Genomic DNA, 22,092 nt, shown 5'->3' on the forward strand with positions numbered 1-22,092 from the left:
AGTACCAGAGATGAGGCTTAGAAATGCTGTCCCTTATGCTTGCTATCAACAGCACTTATCTCCAGGACCTTATTATTTGTCAAATGCGCACAAATACTTTAATAGAGATGATCTTCTAGAACATAAAGCAAAATAACAGGGAGGGTGTTTATTTAAAATGTGTTCAAGGCAGCATGAGGTCCTTCCGTGTATTTATTGTTTTTTAATTTAAAGCCTCGTGTACAGTCTCTCACACACACGATCAAGGTCTAGTTATTTGAGGGAGGACAGATGAAAACTTGAAGACCGTTTAGCAGCATCATTTATGACCACCGGTTGAAAAGCCGAAGGTGGTTTTGAGAAGCAGAAAATTACTTAAAAAAAAAAAAAAAAAAAAAAAAAAAAAGAAAGAGTTGTTTCTCCAGTTTTAGTTCAGGTTGAACGTGCGGTAGGTTTTGTGCTCAGGGTCTGTAACCTGATGGTTTCTGGTTGTATTTTTCTCTTCCCCCCCCCTCCTCCCCGCTCCTCCCCTCCCCATCCCCTCTTGACACCTCATACACGATGTTTCCTCTTGGGTGTATTTGATTAATTGGTGCTTGATTTGTGGGCGAGAGACTCCTTTCTAACGTTGCTCCGTGCTCGCATTTTCCTTTCCCAACCTGGATTTTTTTCGCAGAACACTCTTCTGTTTATCACCCGGCCCAAAATGCTCTTTTTTTAAGCCCCCTCCCCCCGGTGTCTCTCCCTCCTTCAGATGACGAGGACAGCAGAGACGTTTAACGGGCGGGCTGGGTGGCACAGTTACGACCGCGCGTAGCACTACAATGGGAATGATAATAATTATGTGTATTAGGTATAGATTTAGGTGTGTTTATTGCGTATGGGCATTGCAACGGCCCCACGTCGAGCAGCTGCCACATAAAGAATCCCATATAGGTGGGAATACATGTGCCAGTTTGCAGCCATAAGAAGAGATGCTCTGATTTTATCCGTGATGAACAGATATATATGCACTTTGGAAATTAGGTTACTGAAAAAGATCCTGAGATCCCTCTGCAACTGTTTTAAAGTCACTGTAGCGGCATTTGCTTTCTAAGAAGTGATGCTGAGCTCCAAGAAACTTTGCAGCATAAAGGAATATCGTGAGCTCTGGTTCTTTTTGCACAGCGACTTTCCTGGGTGCGGAGGACGAGAAATGGGTAATAAATAGTGGGTCACATTTGTGGCCGACAATATTTAATCAGGACGAGAGAAGGAGCAACACAGAGAGGGTTCAGGATCAATTTCGCTTTGTTCCCTGCAGTTTGTAGCTGTGAGGATGTACTTTGAAGTAAGAATAAGTTATTTCAGCTCTGTAAGTCGTTATTGCAGGCGGATGGCATAGATAGATAGACAGGACACTACTGGCTGATTTTTGTGCAGAGGAGCACTCCCTGCGATGCATATTTGCTACACGAATGTTGAAGGGGGTCGATTTCATCCAAACCTAGCTTGGTGCCTAAAATGCTTTAATTACAACGTCATAGAAAAAAGCATGGGGGTGTGTGTGTGTGTGTGTAGTCTAAACTTAATTATATCATTCAGACTGCAAGTGTCTATTTCTTTATAGTCTTGGAGGCCTGCAGAGGGAATTGTCTATGCAAAAGGGTTGCCAAAATATTAAGGAAATTATACAGGGATTCATAGGCTGCTATCGATTTATCTCACGTATCGATCCCGCACGATAGATTACATATACCCAGTCTCTTGTTATGTTTGCTATCTGAGCTTACTTGACATTTCTGAAGTAATTTAGTTAAGAGGAAATGAGTTGTTCCCAGTAGAGAGAGCAAACGAGTGGAGTGAAGGTAGCCAGCGTGATAAATGGCTCTTTCATTTGGAGATCTCCAGAGCTCGTTTAAGGCTAATTTTCTGTATTAGCCCCCTTTGAGCTATTAATGCAATAGGCAGGGACCGTGGCCCCTCGTCTCTTAGCTGCCCCATTAGAGCGAGCATTAAGCTACCAAGCCTGAACTCTACTGTGGTGGGTGGTGGTGGCGGTGAAATAATGAAAGGTGCTTTTTAAACTCTCCTAATCTAAACTGGCAGAGGGTGGTTAATACGATTTGAAGGGGGCTGGTCAATGAACAATCAATAAACTAATAATGAGAAGGATGCGGTACATTAACAGTCTAAAAATGCAACGAGACATTAAAAAATCATCGTTAACTCCTAGTTCCATTAAGATTTGGGCGGTGGAAGTGGGAGGGAGGGAGCCAGATAAATCATCAAGATGATAATAATCACCAAGAGCATTAATATCAGATTTAACTCGGCTTTAAGAGCTTACCGGCTGCACGTTTGGAGGCCTTTCCCCCAATTTCTGCCGAAACGCAGGGAAGTTTTTCCTTGTGTCAGGAATAAAAAGATCGGGTCCCTATGTCAACTGCTCATCTGAAATTTTCTTGGCATCGTCTATGGCGAAAGAAGTTGTCCTCTTGCAAAATCCTGCGTGGCCCGAGTCCCAAGTTAATTTTTTGTGACTCTGGGGCACAGTCAGTGACCTTAAAATTATTCTGATGTACTTATTTACTTTCAGCTGTTTCTGACGATCGCCTGCACGCTCACGTCTGATGGAGCACGAAAGGCCATCTTAACCCCGACACCTTCGTTCATTGTCTCCTTGCAAACACGCTGTATTGTTCACACTGTTTTAAAGAAACATATGAAAGGAGGTGTCTTGTTTTTGTGGGTTTTTTTGTTTTCTGGTTTTTTGTTTTGTTTTTTTTTTTTTTTTTTTTAACTCTTAACTAATACAGCATAAGATTCCTTCCCACCTCTTCTTGAAGTATACGGATAAATGATTAACTGAAAACCACCCTGGCCTCAGCTTTCCAGGTGATGGAGCTGGGAATCGGTGATGTTGCTTCGCTGCCACTCTGCTTCGTGCCTGTTCCTGGTTTACACGTTGAACCTTATGATCCCCTTTAATTGAATGCAAAACAATTTCGAGGGAATACATTTCACTTTGAAATTTAGCCCCGGCTTTCAGGGGAAAGGGACTGCAGTGGGGAAGGGGGGCGGGGGGGAAGAGGAGGAGATGGGGGGGGACAGGAGGGAAGGGGACACGAACACACATTTGTTGCCTTTGTTCGTTAAAATTGAAATAAGAAGCGGGTTGGGGCGGGGGCGGGTGGGTGGACAATGGGTGAGACACTGTCCCCGGACTTTCTAGGTTTGGCTACCAAGTCAGACGAAATCACTACTTACAATAAAGTCCTGTTGTTATAAGGGACAAAGAACTTTTAACTCATTTCAGGCCCGCTAGGTAGATTTAAAAGAAAATAAAGAGATTTGAAGGCAGTTTGGTAGCTGATTAGTAATAAGTTTGCCCATGACATTTGGTAGTAAGAAAAATTTCTTCTAATTGATTGATTGACTGAACGACTATCATATTATCCACCAGGTTTATTGCAACCATATCCATCGCTTACAGCCTTATTATTCAGCTATTTTCAGGACATAATTCTATTTATTTGTTGATATTTAGCATTGCTGAAATGCCCGTTTCTTTCAATTTCCTCTTGTGCGCCTGTATTTGTGCACATTTCCACGCGTTTGTGGAGAGCAACCCAACAGAGAGCCACCACCAAGAAAAAAAAAAACCCAAAACCAAAAAACAACCCAACCACCAAACACAACCACCCAACTCCTAAGACTTAATGTATGCACAGAAAATTGTAAACATGTAAAGAACTGAAAGCTTCACACTGAGTTTCGCCATGCTCCATTTCCCCACCATTTCCTGCTGTCGTTTTAAAGCGATCTCACTCATCTAGAGATCCCGTTGCAGGAACAGTAGGCTTATAATTACTAACAAATCAAGCGGCTACTGTTGCTCTCCCGGTTTATTGATAAGCTGAAGAGAAATGGAAGGGGGAGGAATGACAAAGAGGCTGGAAGTAACCACAGGAGAAGAGAGGGAGAGGAAAAAAGGGCTAGAAAAGGAGAACGGGGAGGAAAAAGAGAAAGAAAGAAAGAAAGAAAGGAGAGAAAGAGAGAGAGAAAGAGAGAAAGAGAGAAAGAGAGAAAGAAAGAAAGAGAGAAAGAAAGAAAAGAAAAAGAAAAGAAAGAGTGGCAGAGATGTTGGAAGGGGGACTCGTGTTTGTGGGTGCTCACATGCACACAGCAAATAGAGTTCGGGAGTGAAAGAAAATGGAACGGTTTCTTCTGGGGATAACAAGGCCTAAATGGGAAAAAGTTGAAGCAGAACTGGTGGGGACGCTGCGAGATGTACGTGTGTGTTACTCTGTATCATTTCAGCAGTTATGGCAATCCCAAACCAACTGGGAAAGTTGACATCGACTAAAAATACACCCTGCGTTATAGTTTATTTACATACACGCAGGGATTTGCCAGATGCAGCTGCACACGCGGACGTGCATCTCTCTTCACCCGCTAAAGCTGCCACGTTATATTATCTCTGGTAATGTCGGCTGTATCCGAAAAGCTATAGCCATGATAAACATATAGATATGATATAGATAGAGATAATTCATTCCATGGCAAACACTTTTTTTGAGGCAGCATTAGGTAATTTACAGAAGATATAGAGTCTAGATAGAATACATCTCTCTGAAGCTATGAAATTGCAATAGATATGCTTACACCGCCTGGTAAGCTTCTAAAATGGGTTTAGAGTTATTAGACTCCAACCGATGGGTATGTTCATATGGTCCTTGTCGGGGAGGCAGTGGTAGGAGGAAAAGCTGTGGAGCTCCCAGGATAGCAGGGAAGGGAGCCAGCCTGCTTCCCAAAAGCAATTTGCAAGGGGGTGGGGTGGGGGGGAATACTAAGCACGTGGAAATCCATATTTCAAAGGCTAACTAATGTAATGAGTGCTCCAAAAGGCCAAAGCGAGTGGGGTGAGGAGCATTTAAGCGTTGCACGGGTCTCTTTCTCTTTAGTGAGTTTGGACTAAGATCAGATGTTCGTGGAATTGCTGCCTCTTGTTTAATTTCTCAGTTCACTGGCCAGTGACCTGATAAACTGGTCACTAAAAATAGCCACTGCAAAGGTGTACTCGAACCACGGAGCCCATGTGTTTGTCCGAGGAAAAAAATGTCAGTAATGAAAATCTGTCTGGTGGTACTGCTTTAATCTAACCCTTTTTAAAACAAACAAACTTTTTCTTGATGCCTTACTTGAATAATGTTGCAGAACATCGTGCATGAAATAAGAGATATATGTATGTATCGTGGTGGGGAGAGATTTGTTCTTTTTCTGCCAGCATTACCTCTGATACTCAAAACGAGTCTTTTCCTATAGAATCAATGGAAAAAAAAATCCTATTAATAGCAACTAAAGCAGAAGCGGGCCTCTAACTCTTTTATAACTGTTTCTGTGCCGTTCTCAAACTATTTGAAACCACCTTTATGAGCTGCATAAAGTGCCTAACTAAAATAATAGAGAAATAGGAATCCATTCCACTTCCCGATTCCCTGAAGTAAAGCTACTCAAAATAATTTGTTTATACTGGAGACTATATACAAGGCATACGAAGCAATATGTATATCTAAAATCGACATGCCTTTTGGTTTTTAGCTGTTATAGAGCTTTTATTGTGGGGGTCTGGTCTGGCAGTAGGAAATGATCTGTAATAAAAACAGTGAAACACGGTTGTGTCTATTCCATACACTGAGGTTATAAAATTGGCAATTGCCCAGTAGTTAGCACTTGGTAATATATTAGGATACCCGATCTTATTGTTTAGCAGCTCCAGACGACTTAAATATCCCCTCAACCCTAATGGTTTGATTCTCCAGATACGTTGCAAATAAACAGGGGTTTTATGACTTAACTGACATGTATTATAACTACCTAAATAGCTGGCATATGTGCATAATAGAACCCTATTATTTGCCGAATTGGTTTTGCAATTGATTGAGTGGAAATGGGAGACTGTGAAGTAGGATCTGCTCGGCGAGGGTGTGTAATCAATTAGTCTTCTCCTCTGAAACATGCCCGCTGGACTGCCAGGACTCTACCACCAGCAAACCCCCCAGTTTCGGAGTATATTTTCTATAAGGAAACGCGTGTTGCCGCGATTCCGAGAGGAAGCAGCAGTAGCAGCTGTCAGCTCTTATTAACTCCTGCATAAAACATACCTTAAGTACGGTTTGTTATCAATTACTTGCAGAAATGAAACAACTGGGAAAATGCAGCGAGGCTCCCTATAAATTAAAGTGATTGATTGATTGATTAGAGCACCTGCTGTAAATCATAACAGTTACACACAATTATGAGGCAGCTATTTAAGTTCATTTGTAAACAAAATTCATGTCACGGGGGAATTGCGCTCATTTTTACTTTAGCCAATTTTGTTTTGTTTTGTTTTGTTTATTTCTCAGTGTGTCTGGTTGCTATTACAGGAATCTGTTGGTTATAATCCCCTTGGTTACTCTTAAAATAACCTCACTAGTTTCTCAGAGAAAAGAAATGTTTTGGTTTATCGTGGACAGAATAACGCGGGTTTATTTTGGTTAGTTTCACTTTATTGCTTTGTTTTGACACCCCCACACCCCCCCCAACTACCTTTAAATTTGTGTTACAGTAACTAGATCAGCTTTATTTAGGGTTGGGAGAGTTCCTACTACTTCACGGACAGCACAATATGGCCAAGGTGGCGAATGCCATGGCTAGACCAGATTATTATTTTTTTTTCCTGGTGTTCATTTTTCTGCAGGAAAAGACTCATTTTATTTCATAAACCAGACTTAATAAAAACACAAAGCAATAACAGAGCTGTCTTCTGGTTGCTGTATCCTCCAGCCTTGATACTTATTTAAGACAGCGACTCCCTTCGTGTAGTGAATTTATTCCTGGCTCAGCTTGGCAGTAATGGAAACATTAGCAAAAAAAAGTAAAATTTCCTTTTTTTTTTCCCCTCCAGAAAGGCGCTGTCCGTTGTACAAAAGGCATCGGGGGGCTCTGGGTGAGACACAGGCTCAAACCCGAAAGTTGCCAGGTGCTTGCCAATATGTATTTTATTTCCCAATGATCAAACCCTGCATAGAGGCTGTACTGCACCACCCTTCTCTCCATCCATCATTCGTGGAGCAGTTTTCTAGAGGTTGGGGGAGCAGCACCCTTTAGGTTGCTGGAGGTAGCCGGAGGTTCAAAATTCCCTTTCATTTTGCTGTTCTGTGCATGTCAGAGAGACTGTGGTTATCCTGTGCTCCTTCATGGCATGATGGTTTCTCTCCCCTCTCTTCCCCTCTTCTTTCCTCAGTTCCAGTTCCTCCAAAATCTGTTACTTCTTTGATGATGAATAAAGATGGCTTCCTGGGTGGAATATCAGTCAATACCGGAGAGGTGTTTTGCTCGGTACCTGGCCGCTTGTCTTTGCTTAGTTCAACTTCAAAGTACAAAGTAACTGTGGGAGAAGTTCAAAGACGCCTTTCTCCTCCTGAGTGTCTGAATGCATCCCTCCTAGGAGGAGTACTTAGAAGGTAAGAGGCTGGGCTGAGTGCATGACCATGCCCATGTCTGGGCATCCATGCATGCACCAGAAATATTTGGGCAACGGTAAAGGTGATTGCAAATCCGCATTGATCTTCTCGCCATAGCATGTGAGTTAATTTTCAGGGTAAGGTCAAAACCATGCTGTATTCAGAAGTGAAAGCGAACATATGGAGGCTAGAGAAGATTTGGCCTTGTACAGTTCCTATCAAAGAATCCCAAAATGAAGGAACTGAAACAAGAGTATTTTCACTCTTGTACATGCAGGCAGCTTCTATTTTTCCTCTTTCTCCCCACACTTCTCACTTAGAAAATGGACAAAACAAAATGCCCCGATGGACGTGTTGCAATTATGAATTGGGTGTATTTCAGGACCTGATGTATTCCTAGGGATTTCCTAGATAAATCCATGAGGCTTCCTCTATAAGGCGATTAGTATGGTGTCATATAAGACATTGAAATTGGAAGGGGATTAATAGGCAATCAGTAAGGTAGGTAAGTACCTGACTAAAGAAAAGCCATCAACAGATAGTTTGAATGTCAGAGGCCTAGTGTTTCATCTAGAGAAGGTTGCAAGAAGAATTACTCACAGTTGGTCTTCAGATCTTTGCTTTTTAACATTTAACATTTGTGCAGATCACCCACTTAGGTCCTTGTGGATTTTCTTGAAGATCTCAAAACAGTTAACATTGTGGTACTGAGGAAAACGAGGAGCAAGGGATAGCCTGGAGGTCTGGTTGCCACCGCATCATATCAAGTGCGAGGTTGTGCATTTAGGTACCAGCAACAGGGATTTAAGCTCCGAGGTCACTAACTGGAAAGACTAACAGGAGAAAGGCTTTTGTTTTTCTTGGCAGTGACTGAAGGACTGTGAATAGTCAGTACGACTTGTCTGTAGGAAAGGTGAGCTAAGGCTCCGTCTCCGGTCAGAGCAGGGAAGAAGTCACGATGTGGTATGAGATACCAGTTCACTCTAGCCAGTGGAAGGCTGAGAGGGGATAAGACTTCATTTTCTACATGTGAGGTACAAGCCAGACTGGAAAACAAAGCTTAACTTCGAGACAGAAAAAAATTCAATTAATTTAACCCTGAATAAATATCGGCTCATGTTTAAAAGTTGGTGCTTGTCTTAGAGGAGGAAATAACTTGCCAAGCCCTGTAGCAGCAATTGGGCAATGTTGACTGTAAGGTGTTTTAAAATGAAGTTGTTTGATTTTGGTGTTTTTGGTGGTTTTTTTTTTTTTGTGTGTGTGTGTGTGTATGTGTGTTTTGTTTGGGGTTTTTTGCCCCTTTTTTTGTTTTTCCCCTCCATGCGAAAATTTCTGTGATGAATTTCAGGGGCTTCAGCTCCGTGTCTGCAGAGGAGGGGGAAATTCCTGCTACATGCAGTCAATCACCCAAAAATACACGTGAGAATCAGAGTCTCCTAAAATAGATGCTGTTCCACGTGAATGTCTGTAATCATTGCTCAGCTGTGATCCTTGCCAGTGAGAGCAGCAGAGATTTTTACTTACAGATGCTAACCTGCCTGCTCATTCTGTACAACTACAAATGGAACAGGGAGAACATCTGAGAGAGACATTGTAGAAAATACAATTATCAAGGTAAAGAAACATCATTATTGAACTTCAGTGGATTTCTGGAGATGGCCCAAGCCGTAATCATTGGCTGCTGCTGACTTCAATTCCTATCTCGAATCTAAATTTTAGACAAGCTTTTGGTTCAGAGCAGGTGAAATATATAAAGCTGTTGCAATTCTGCTATCTAGCCCTATTTACTTTGATATAAGATCGTGGGAAGCCAGTCTGGCTTCTCTGTCATTTCTGGTTTCCTTTCGTTAAGCGTGACTGCTAATTCTTAAACAATTTTTAAGTAAGAACTAAGAGATAATTGGGATAGACTTTGATCTCAGGTGCCAAAACTCTCCCTGATTTCGCAGGTGGCAAGATTTTATCCCTGGGGATTTACATATGTATAGGCGTCCGAACAATAGCTCTGTCTTTCCCGCCTATAGCTCACTCATCCTTTTATTGTCCTTATCAGTAACCTCCGACAGACATTCAAATCTTCCTCCAGGCAACCAATTCCCTCTCTATAACGCACCCTGCCTTCAGGTGAGCTCTCCCTCTCAGCATCGCCTTTCCGCGCAAGGACACGCTCACACACACGCACCAAGTGGTTTAATAAATATTTTTCTTTCTTTTCTATTTATCCACAGGCACGCGCATTCTCCCCTTCGAACCTCCCAGGTTGTTGTTGTTCCTTCCCCCCCCCCCCCCCCCCCTTCCCATTCAGGCTCTTTCTTGGTATAAATGAGGATTTAATTCTCCTCCTCTACCTTTGTACCGATCTCTTCATCTTAATACAGTTCCCCTCGCACTATAGGAACCCGTTTGCTCTTTAGATCAGAACCCTGTACATTAATTATTGCTATCTGGCATTATTTGATTTCCCTGGATAAAACAGGGAGAAAAGTGGGTTCATCCCCACTCCCACCCCTGGGGAGAAATGAAGCAAATCTCAGCAAACCCAAGCAGAAATCAACACCCCCCCCAAGTCCTTAATGTCGAGCGAAAACCCTCCCAGGCTCTACTGACTGCACAGACTAAACGTTTCTTCCAGGAACACTGCGGGGTTAATCACGATGTTAATTTCTTTGCAATTCTAGAGCCAAATCGAAAAACGGGGGCAGATCTTTGCGAGAAAGGCTAGAAAAAATCGGTTTGAATTTACCAGCCGGCAGGCGTAAGGCCGCAAATGTCACTTTACTCACCTCCCTGGTGGAAGGTAAGCCGAGGGTCGCAGCTCTCTTCACATCCCTGCCTGCTCCCGACTCCTGCCTAACATTCCAAGAACCACCACCACCATCACCCCCCCCCCCCCGAAAAAAAAATCCCTAAAACCCCCCACCCATAAAAATTAGCTTTGGGGATCAGGTAGGAAAACCCTTGCAGATGTGACATTCAGGGCGGGTGAGGATGGACACTGCCACGGTTAAGGATCCCACTCCCCAAAATGAACTCACTGGCTGGAGGGTCGTTGATCCCCCTTGGTGGCAAGAATGAGGTTGGGTGTGTGCCTACACGTGGGTGGATGTGAGTGTGTGACCCTGCAGGGCTGTCCCTCCTTGCTATGGATTTCCAGCCTGTGCTCTCCGACTCCACGTCTGCTCCATCCTCCCGTTAATTCGCTCCTCCCGAGCTTCTTTACGGCCACTACAGGACGCTCAAGTGAGGACAAATAATACAGAACCGATCTTTTCTTAAAGAAATCAGAACAATTCCAGAGTCGCAGAGGGCGGTGTACCTGGAGGTGGCTGGGACTGCGCAAAGGCAGGTTGTTCCCGAGAAAGGAGGGAGGGGACGATGAAGTTTCCCCTCATTTCAAGTCAGCTAACATAATTTCGGTGGTCGGCGTGCTTCTTTGATTTATTGTTACTGTATCGAAAAGTAAAATTTAGAGCCACTAATATGTTTAGGATATGTGCGTGTTTATGCTAAGAGAAGTTGGACCTTCTCCAAAAAACATAACGGGAATAGTATGGATGCAATTATGAGTTATGTGTATCTGCATTACACATGCACACCGAGAGGCGTATAAATAATCCACTTATCTCTTCTGCATATAACCATGCATAAACATTTGTGCTAGATATTAACTTTTCCACTCCTTTGATTGAGTTGTGCGAGCGATAAGCCCTTACCGCATGCAGGGCTGAAGGCAGGAGCGCGAAGAGACGGGGGCTGATAGGAAGGAGCTTCTCCTGGTACCTGCATAGGGGTTATACCGGGTGTGCGAAGCACGGTGTAGGTTACGGGATATAGGGTCGCGCTAATAGGCGACGCGAAGCATTTCGGGTGTGACAACTGCCCTTTAACACCGGGGTTAGTGCAGCTTCATCCCTGTTGCCTGTGTGAAGACCTGCGCATCCTACTCCCAGGAGGATCAGCCCCTCCCCGAAGCTGGTCTGGGGTTCGAAAGGCTGCGTGGCTGTGTAGCGATGCTGAGGTTTGCGTCAAGCGTGTAGTAAGGTGTACATTATCCTCCTCTCCCCTGATTTCCTTACAAGTCAACAGTTTACCTTGAGAGAGCTCCCTCCTTTCGGAAGAAGCTGCACCCGCTGAATTTATTTTCTTTTTCCCTCCCCCCTGCTATCAGCCAGGCTTCAGCTGTGGCATCGCCCGGAGCGCAGCGCTGCGGCCACCCCCGGCCGCCACCCCCGGGCGCTGCCCGCCCGGAGCCCGTCCGGCGGGGACACCACCCCATCCCCGCTTTCATTAACGCTTTGGTGATTAGCGAGAAGCCTTGGAAAGAAGAAGATGACGTTGGAAAAGCAACTCCTGATCGTTAAAAATAATGTGGTCCTGGAGTTATTAGACATACCCGTTTTGCGTATTGGAAATCTTCCCCCCTGGTCCCTCAGGCGGTGCTTTAAAGGTTTTAATGCTTTATTCTAGAGGGTCTGAGCTATAATCTGGTGGAATCCCCCTAGAGTCTGAGGCTTCCCCCCCTTCCCCCCCCCCCCCCCTTTTCCTCCTTTCTGCAGCTACTGTCTTCTTCTTGTGGCATGAAGTACATCAGTAGGAGTTGGATGACACGAACCTCTGGAGGCAAGAAACCTGAAACCAGGCAGGCAGGAAAAGTGACAATTAGAATTAGAGTTAGAATAATTACTATTTTTCACAGAACAGGTTGCCATTCCTTGCTGTCTTTCCACTGAGAAGAGTTCCTGTTGCATGATGGTCGGTTAAAAAAATCAGATTAATAATTTCCATCGGACGAAACGCGGTTATCTCCATCATTTGACAGATGTGACGATAATTGTGATAACGATACGAGTAACTCCGTGTGCATGTATAAATAAGTGTGTATATAATGCCCCACAAGGAATTTACATTAGTATTAAACGCTATGTCCACATCTGTAAAATTTTGGACAACGATCTGGTGTATTGCAACAGGAATGGTTTCTCTGCTCTTGAGAAAAGTTTGGGTCTTTCTGTCTTTCGGAATTTAACTAGTTTCCCCTGGTTGGGGTTTTTGGCCCAGTTAGTGTGAAAGTGAGTGTGTGTGTGTGTGTGTATGTGTATGTGTGTCCCCCCTTTTCCCACAGTCATGGGTACACACCACCACAAGCGCATCATAAGAGACAAACCTACTGAAAATTTGTCCCAGCAACTTACTTCTGCCACCAAAACGGGGCTTATGGAGGAAAAACCTGTACGTGGAGCCCGGCCCTAGCTCCAAAGGGGGCTCCAAAGGGGGCCCGGGGGGAGTGGGGTGGGCGGCTCGGAGCCGGCCCGGAGGTGTTAATGCCCCTCTCGTCCCCTTCAGGTGAGGCCGTTCATTTAGCTCGGGATTTTGGGTACATCTGCGAAACGGAGTTCCCAGCCAAAGCTGTTTCGGAGTACCTGAACAGACAGCACACGGACCCCAGCGACCTCCACTCCAGGAAAAACATGCTGCTTGCTACAAAGTGAGTGCCGAATTAACTACCCCCCTCTTTCTGCCTTCCCCCGAGAGAATCCTCCCTGTCCTTAAACCCTTCCTCGGAGCTTGTTTGGAAAGCAGACGGAATTTCCAGTCCCTAAGTTACAACGGCCCCGCGGGGGGTGGTGGGGTGGGGAGAGGGTGCTTGTATCGCCCTATGGGCAGGTTAGACCCTATAGCCTCTGCGTCCCTCTGCAGCGTGGGACAGGCTGTCCCTATAGAGCGTGTAAGTGACTGTTCCCTAGCTACTGTACAGCGTTTCCAGGCCACCCCCAGTTAAAAAATCTCTATGGAAAAGGGACCAAAAATCTATGCTTTGCTTCCACAGCATGTATGTCTGTCTGTCCCTTTAGCTGCTCACACACACCTGTTTGTCTGCTACCAAATTACATCTTTTCCATACAATGTAATAAATCTGAAAAAAGGAAAAAAAAAAAAGACACACCCACTACCCCACCCCCCCCAAGACACTACCATATATTGCTAATGATCCTCAGTTTGGTCCTCCCCACCCATCTATCTCCCTTGGGATTATCTCGGTGGATGTGCTGTATGTGGTGATTTATACTTGACTGTGCCTCCCAGGCTGCTAACCGGGTGCTTCATAGTTTGCTCAGGGCCTCAGCAGTGGGTGCTGTCTCCACACATCTTCATCTATCTGGCCAAAAAAGGGGGGGAAATAAAAAAGAGAAAGAAAGGAAAAAAAAAAAAAGCACCCAGCCCAAACAGCTCTCATTCATTTCATGCTCTGGGATGTGGCTTGTCTCTGATGACAGTGTAATTTAAAGAAATATATGGAGGGTTGAAAAATCATTTGCTCAAATTTGTCCAGATGTTTTTTAGACGTGATTGGAATTTGATTGCCCTTTTCCGCAGGGTCAGAAGATATTAATGTCCCAGAACTTTAATTGCTCGCAGACCCTGCTTTGCTCTTTGAAGATGTAAAATGTTGGACTCATTACTGTTTGTTCTCCAAATTCAAAGTTTCCTCTCTTGCACTTTCTTAATGGATAATGCACATAGAAGTAGACCTTTATCTTTCCCCACCCTCTGAAACCTTTAACCCACTGGGAATTTCAGATAATTTCAGAGGATGAGCACTGAATGTCTTTTTTAAGGGTTTCTTTTTAAATTTTTTTCTTTTTCTTATCTTTTTTTTTAATTCCAACCCTTTTTTCTCCAGTCTCTGGGTAGACATCTGTCTCAAAGATACTGTTCCTTTGGGAACCCCACCAGCCCCCAGGGTTTCTATGTTGCCTGGGTACCTGTTGACTTTGAAGGCCTTTTGGACCAGAGCAATGCAAAAGGAAGTGTGTGTGTTCGTGTGAATTCATTAGAAAAATCAAATCTAATTTTTCAAAGGTGTGAGCAAGCAAACAAAAGCCAGGTGTCACCCCTGATGTGTTAACTGGGGTGCTACCACCCAAAAATGAAGTAGGAAGTGCTTGCTTTGCTGCTCATACAATGAATAAGCCAGCATGGAGTCCCAGAGTCCTGACCTTTCTTGACAAGGTGGCCCAGCCTGAGCAGCCTCAGAGGAGGCTCCGTTTTGGCCCTTCCCTGCACCATGTTCCCGTGCCACCCAGTAGCTCTTGTTGTGTGCTTGTGCTTTCCTCCAGGAACAGCACTGATGGGAGCTGTTTAGAGCCAGGGTCAGGCCTCCAGGAATGTGGGTGGTTGGCAAACCCATGGCACCTCTCCCTTTCAGCCTGGTTATTTTGAGAGCTGCCAAGCAGGACGGGGTTTTCACAGTGCTTGCAGCTGTCGGAGAGATTTCTGTCTCCAGACCTGGTGTTAACCTGCAGTTGTGGAAATCTTTCTCCTGAAGAGCATCATTTGGAGCGGGGAGCTGTTGGCTCACCGTGACCGGTCCCCGAGCACTGTTGGGGGGGAAAAGAAGGTGGCAAAAAGGTCCTATCCTGGCTATTTGGATCAGCTCTGGCCTGAATCTGCCCCTTCAACCTTGGTTGTCTAGGAGAAGTGTGGGATGAGCCTAACCATTGCTTTTTTTTCCTCTCTCTCTTCCTCTCTTTGCTTTTCTCTCTTCCGTGCAGGCAACTTTGTAAAGAATTTACAGATCTCTTGGCCCAGGACAGGACGCCCATTGGAAACAGCCGGCCCACCCCTATTTTGGAACCGGGCATTCAGAGCTGCTTGACTCACTTCAGCCTCATCACTCACGGCTTTGGGGCCCCCGCTATCTGCGCTGCCCTCACGGCCCTTCAGAACTACCTGACTGAAGCTCTCAAAGGCATGGACAAGATGTTCTTGAACAACAACACTGCTAACAGGCACACATCTGGCGAAGGACCAGGTAGTAAAACTGGAGACAAGGAAGAGAAACACAGAAAATGAGAGAGAGAGAGAGAGAGAGGGGAAAAAAAAAAAGACAGGAAAAGAAAAAAGTTAAGTAAATAAAAGGAGAAAAGAGAGAGATAATCTTTTAAAACAAAACCGTCTTAATTTTAGCTTTAAAAATACTGGATTGGGCTTTGGAAGAATTCTATTAGGTAGGACAAAATAATAATAATAATAAAATCATAAAAGAAAGACAATAATTTAAGATCAGAGGAGCACAATGGCGCAAGACCAGTGGTTCAGAGTCTCTTGCCAGGAACATGTGAAGACAACCACCAGGATTTTTTTCCCACTTCTGTTCTTTCACATTTTTTAAATAATGATTTGGGGGGGAGGGAAATATAATAATAATTATTAATAATAATAATAAAAAAAGACATGAATAACTTATTGGAAGAAATCGGAGAAACATTTTTGGTGTCAGTGCTTTGATTTCTTGAGCTGCACAGTCTGTCTTGCTATTATTTTTATTTTGTTCTCTTTTATTTTTTTCAATTGAATGATGTCCTGTCTCCACCCTAGCTAAAATGATCTTCCAGAGCGTTCCTTTCTGAGCAACCCCATTGCCTCATTCACCTCAGCTCTTCCCATCTCATCTCACCACCCTGGTTCTGTCTAGACTAGGAAAGGAGGGGAGGCGAGCACCCAGACCTCTCACAAAGTCATCAACACCAGCCAGTTCAAGCTGCGTTTGTGGCAGCATCTTAACGTTAGATGCCATTAGATAGGAAGTTTCAAGTCGTCATAGCTCGGTTGAATTAGCTAACTCTATTTTTTAAGATTTTTTTTATTTTTCCTGGTCTAGACAGACTCTGTTTAGATTACCAGCGTTTACAGGTGTGTATGGGCGTGTGTGTGCCTATGTGTGTGCATATGTGTATGCACATACATAACTTGATAGGGGTGCGTGTGTATCCTATGTATGTTTGTATATATATATGAATATATATGGATATATACATATATATATAAAATATGTGTGCGCAGTCACACATATTCATGCATGCAAACATACCTTTGTAAATTAGTACTTTGACAGTAAAATGCCTTGTTTATAATGGGTTGCAAAATTTGAAAGTAAGGTCTGGTAAAATGTCAACACTATCTGAGTTCTTAATTTTCTGAGGTCTCCTCTTTTTCTCTAGGGAGTTTTATATTCCTAACTATGCCAATGTTTCAGTCCTTAATTTCTTTGAGTAATGTGTGTGTGAGAGATATCTTCCCCCATTTTTAAAGAACTGTTAACAACGACAAAAAATGAGTGATATGAGTATGTAATTCTTTCTCAGGAGTATGCACTATTTTATTTTCTTCTGTTTCCTAAAGCTTTGCCCGCTTGGCTTATGAGCTTCTTCAAAGAGGACTAGAGATCCCTACACAATATATCAGGTACAGAGAAAAAAAATCCACAATTCTGATATTCTGATACTTTTCTTTTTTTTTTTGCTTTTTCAAATCAAAGCCAGTTGTTTCCGAATTCTGTAGGTGCACTTCTTTAAAGAAGCTCAAAGGGAATAATTTGAATGAGATAAAAATATAAGTTGAAATCCAGGTGTAAAACTGCAAAGAAAATAAGAGCTGTGTTGAATGTTATCGCACTTGCTTGGCACTAGGGTTTTGTACCCAGGGAGGAAAGGGCTGCCATGTGAGCTGGCTCCTCGTGATGGGAGTGGGGAGGGCTTGCCAGGGAATATCCTGATTTCTGAGCTCAGTCAGAGGAAATCTGTTTCTCTTAGAAAGCTTTTTTAAAAAAATGTCTTGTGACTCTTGCTTTAGAACAAGTCAGTGTGGTAGGGGGAAAAAACTTCTGAACTCCAATGTTTTTCTCAGTGGTTTGGTGTCTGACAGGATGTCTTATGCATATGATTCAGCAGGGGGTGGAGGGGAAGTCTGATGTCTTTCCTTTTTTTTTTTTTTAACATATATTTCTTTGTCTTCTATGGTAAAAACAATGCTGAAGTGTAAGGATATGAATTTCTGTTTGGATTCTGCCATATTGGGTAATTGCATGTGTTTCTCAGTGGGGTAAGGTTCGTGCACTAACACATCTTTTTGCTTATGTCAGAACAGTTACTGGGTGTGGGTAAATCTCTCCTGGAGTGGCTGGCAAAACTCCAGTGGGGTCAGGCCTCCCCCCGGGATGCCTGTTAAAGCTGCAGGACTCAATCCCACCAACCCAAGCAGGCACACCTGAACTCAAAGCAAGGGAGACAGAGAGAAATAAAAGAGAAGCTTTAGCCTTGTTTTAATTCCTAGATACTTTGCAAAGTGGATGGTGGGGAGTAATAACTCAGTAATACTTTCAACATCCCCCAACAATTTTTTTGGGAAAGAAAAAAAGTAAATGAGCCTCTTGACTGTCACCTTAGTGTCCTTAGCTATCTGAGAACTGGCCTGCTCTGCTTTTCAAATCTTTGTGCAGCAAGCAAAGGTTGGCTTTTGTTCCCTACATGTGTGCTGGACACGCATGTGGCAATAGAAATCCAGGAATCACCCAGACCCAAGGAGCACTGACCCCTCTGGAACTGCTCCTCATTCACATACCTTTGGTGCTTCTGGGGCAGAGTGCTGTGGGGCAGAGTGTCACATGAAAAAAGGGGGAAACTGAGGCAGGCAGCCTTCTCCATGGGCTGCTGGGATGAGCTGGAGGCATTCTTCTACCCTGGCAGTGGGTTTGGTAACTGGCATGCCCCTGCAGATGTCACCAGAGAAGGTGTGGATCCCTGGGTAATGTAGATCTCATGGATCCCTCACCAGTATGCAGGGGACCCCCAGATTGAAAAGCAGCCCCCAGGCAGGCCCTGGACCTCCAAAGTCTACCCTTTGCCAATCATTTCCAATTTCAGCAGGCCCCTGGGCAAGGACCACCCAAGCTCCAGCACAGGGCATACCCCAGCAGTGATGTGTGGGAAAGGGAAGGAGTACATGTGTGTGTGTGTGTGTATCTGGGGAGGAATGACTGGTACCACCTGCAAGCACATCTCCCTTCTCTGCCTGATGAGAACCTTCTCTTTATTGAAGCAGAGCACAAAGCGTTGACAGTTGCTTTGTCTGGCCTCTGCTTTTGCCTTGGTGAGGAGCCCATGGGTCCAGCCTCCCCACATCACCCAGCCCAGTGGGGGCTGCTGCGGATGGGGAGACCCCAAGTTAGCTCTGTCTTCCACCTCCCAAGCTGCACATGCAGGGACATGGGGTCCTGCTCCCTGCCACCCCAAGAGCTTCCAGCTGAAGGCTTGGCGGGGGTGGGGGTGTTGGGGATGCTCCTTCCTTGTCTGTGGGGGAATGCTGGGGATGCTCCTTTTAACTGCAGAAGACAGTATCCCACCACCGTTGTGTGTGAATGAGGAGAGGGAACCACTTGCAACTTCTTGGGGAAAGACCTGTACACACACGCACATGTTCATGCATGTGTGAGGGCCCAATCCTGCTTCTGCTGTTGCTGAAAATCTCCCTTAGGCACAGGTTTGGTCACCTGGACCAGGACCTAAACCTTGAGAAAGTTGAGGGAAGAGTTTCAGCTTACTCCTGGCAACTTTGGATCTGCCCCTCGTGCCTTCTACCTGGAAGAGACAGACTGCAAATGCCAGACTGGGCTTCGCTCAGGCAAAATAAAGCCAATTAAGATTCCCATTGATTTCAGTGGGATGCCCCACATTTGCTCCCCAATGTATGGAGACAAAATTCCATGAGGTTTCTGATTTAAATGCAAACAGGGAGAAAACACGGCACAGGAGTGTATCCATCTCTGTTCTTCCCCCTAGTCTAGTGCTGGTCCCAGAGGGAAATATCCGTTCCTGGGTGGCTCCTAGCAGTGCGAAGGACTGAGGTCCCCCCAAAACTAAGCCCAGCCTCCCACTGGAAGGTGTTTTCCTGCTCCCCTGAACTTTCCCAACCCGATTACTTGTGTCGGCGGGGCACCTCAGACGTTTATCTGATAATCGAGTTATTAAAAGATTTGGTTTCCTCGGGATCATAAATCAATAAACAGGAGGATTAACACGGCAGCTTTGCTTTTTAACTCAAGGGAAAAGTTTGAGGAGAGACCATGAAAAGTTTGTTTTCAAACCAAACAGGTGGGTTGCTGTAAATTTTATTTAATTTTTAGTCTCACTTTTTTTTTTTTTTTTTTAATAACAATTCTCTATTTTCCGTTGGAAAGATCTTTGGTTTTGTATGTTCCCTGACTTTTTTGTTTGTTTTGTTTTTCTCCCTGGTTGTTATTCACACAAGGTGTGAAGGAAACAAGAAGCCAGTTTGATGGGAATCCTTTTACAACCCGATGATTTCTTTAAAATTGGGTTGTGTTTTGTCCCACCTAATAGAAATTCTCTGTGAGAAGCTGTTTCAAGTCCCTTTGCATCCCAGACCAACCTCCCCCAAAACCCCCAAATTTGCATTTGGGGCTGGGGGGGAGGGGGGAGGATGGTTTTAAGACCTTTAGCTGTGCCCAAAGGGCTTATTCCCTTCCCTTGCTCATCTCTTTCTGACCAGTTTATCACGCAGACCTGTTCAGCTCTGTTTTAATACGTTTCTCGGAGAATTTGGTGCTCGTTTCAGCTGCCGTAAGCATTGCCAGATCGATCCGGCTAACCCCCTTGCCCCCTCCGGCTTCCCTGTGTGAGAGACCGTAGGCTTTTTACAAATAGTATATTTTCTTATACAAAGGGAAGAAGTAAAAGAAAATATCCCCAAACACACTGGCAAACGCCTGAACATTTCGAGAGAGACAAAACATTGTGTGTCAGCGAGAAATAAAGGAAAAAAAAACCCCAACAAAACAACCAAATGAAACCCAAACAAATGCAAAGCTCTGAAAAAGCGAATGAGAAACTGGAAAGATGGTAGAAAAAAAATAATTCTCCTTTTATACCCCAAACTATCCCTTTAACCCCCTCTTCTTGAAAAATCTGACCATGCAGTGAGAAATATCAGTTTATCGACTCTTCCTGAGAAGAAATGTGGAGAGGCATTCAGTATTGAGTTTGTATATATTTATTTATGCTTAATTTAACGGGAATGTGTAAATATGGCGAGCAAGTAGTTTTTGGGTTATTTATCTGTGAATCTATACCTCTGTGAATGGGTGGGGGAATTTAAAAAGAAAAAGTAAAAAAAAAAAAAACAAATAAAAAAGAAAAAAACAAAACCAACAAAAAAAAATCCCGCTTGACTAGATAGTATCCTATCTGAATCTTTTCTGTTCTTTATAGACAAGCTGTTATGGTAATGGGTAGAAATTGGTTTCTTGTCCAGTGATGACCTGATTTACATAAATAATAAGAATAAGAATAAAAAAAAAGAGATTGTTGTGTTTTGTTGTATTTTCCTCTTCAGTTTTTTTGAATGTTGGTGCTGCTTCGATTCTGCAGACGGATTTACTTATAACACCAAGAAGTCTTTATTTTCCCAGTCTAGGCTTTGGGGAAATTCAGGACATGTCTCTACAGTAAAAAAAAAAAAAAAAAAAAAAGAAGACAATAAATATTGCTTCTCAGAAATGTTGGTATTTTATTTCTGTCTGACTCAAAAGTGTCCATATTTTTACCACTCTTACCTCTTCATTCTAAGCAGACCTATAATAAACCTCATGTCATGTGAACGTGAGCTTTTGTTTCATTTTGCTTTTACCAGCTGAATTAGCAGCAAATCCTTTTTTCTTTTCAAAGTATTAGCCATTAATGTTATGTAAGCCTTCAGTATCAGGAAACATTCCCCCTCCCGCCCCCCGCTGTGTTACTGTTACTATATGTTTCCCTTATGTATTCATGGATGTGAGTGTGTGTGTGCTCTTCTATACAGATGGGGAGTGATGCTCGTATTCACAACGCGGGATTATTTTCTACCTTTAGGTCTACAGTTGCAGCACCGCTAATTAGCAAAAGGAAATATTCAAACCAAAACAACTTTTTTTTCCCCTCCACCTCCCCTCCCCTCCGTTCCCAAATCGCCTTTATTTAGGTTTGTAATCGACACTCGTGAAGCAGAGCTGAGAGGAGATCCGGATCCCCTGGGCTAAGCCGGAGCCACTCCGGAGTGACTCGGGGTTTGCCCTGCGAGTGGGTGAAGGAAGAGAGGGGGAAGATTGGGAAGATTAGGGCCTCAGGATTATTAATAATTTTTTCAATGTTGTTATAGAAAGAACCTTTCTTTTTTTTTTTTTTTTTGTTGTTCTTCTCCCCCCCGTAAATCAGAGGCTGGAAAGGGACTGTCAATATAACCGTCCGCACAGTCACCCTGAAAACAAACACACACGTGTGCTCAAACAGGGAACCCGGAGGGTGGAAACCGGTTTAAAGCATTTCCTTTACTGCGGTGAACTGTTTTAGCTGAATACCCGCTCTGAAGACTTTCTGGGTTGGGTTTTATCCTTTGGTTTTTGGAGACAGTGGTGGTTTAAGAGGACAGGCGGGGAGATGCAGGAGCTGTAACAGGCAGTGGATCGGTTTTTGCAACTTAACATTTCTCTCGAAGGGGGTGGGGGAACAGCAAAAACTAAATCCATTCCCACCTCCATCTCCCAAACTACCTCCCTTCTCCCTCTCCTTCCAGCTTGGACTACAGGAACCGACTCAGCTGATCGTCCAAGGTGTCCAAAATAAATCATCATCATCATCATCATCATAAAAAAGCCCCAACAACGTTGCAAACGAGGACCCCAAAGTCTGTTTTATGGGGAAGCTTTGGAGGCTCGGCTGCCTCGGCTTCAGCCAGGCTTGGACTCAGCCGTGACCTACTTTCCCTCCGTGGTGTGATGGCAAAACCGCCC

At 44.0% G+C, this 22,092-nt stretch overlaps 1 protein-coding gene across 5 annotated transcripts in view; it reads left to right on the top strand.

Moving 5' to 3' along the window:
- TFAP2B (transcription factor AP-2 beta) overlaps positions 1 to 20,625 on the top strand; it is a 32,326-nt gene extending 11,701 nt beyond the window's left edge. For 2 of the 5 annotated variants that reach the window (XM_037392917.1, XM_037392919.1), the window contains exons 4-8: positions 6,911 to 6,985; positions 7,250 to 7,469; positions 10,148 to 10,266; positions 12,813 to 12,954; positions 15,023 to 20,625. In XM_037392917.1, coding sequence (XP_037248814.1) covers positions 6,911 to 6,985; positions 7,250 to 7,469; positions 10,148 to 10,266; positions 12,813 to 12,954; positions 15,023 to 15,323 — 857 coding nt within the window. In that variant the 3' untranslated portion in view covers positions 15,324 to 20,625. The remainder of the gene's footprint in view (positions 1 to 6,910; positions 6,986 to 7,249; positions 7,470 to 10,147; positions 10,267 to 12,812; positions 12,955 to 15,022) is intronic. The other 3 variants (XM_037392921.1, XM_037392920.1, XM_037392918.1) reach the window with 2 other exon arrangements.
- Positions 20,626 to 22,092: the final 1,467 nt, after the last annotated feature.

This window comes from Falco rusticolus, chromosome 6 (genome assembly GCF_015220075.1).
Source record: "Falco rusticolus isolate bFalRus1 chromosome 6, bFalRus1.pri, whole genome shotgun sequence".
NCBI lineage: Eukaryota > Metazoa > Chordata > Aves > Falconiformes > Falconidae > Falco > Falco rusticolus.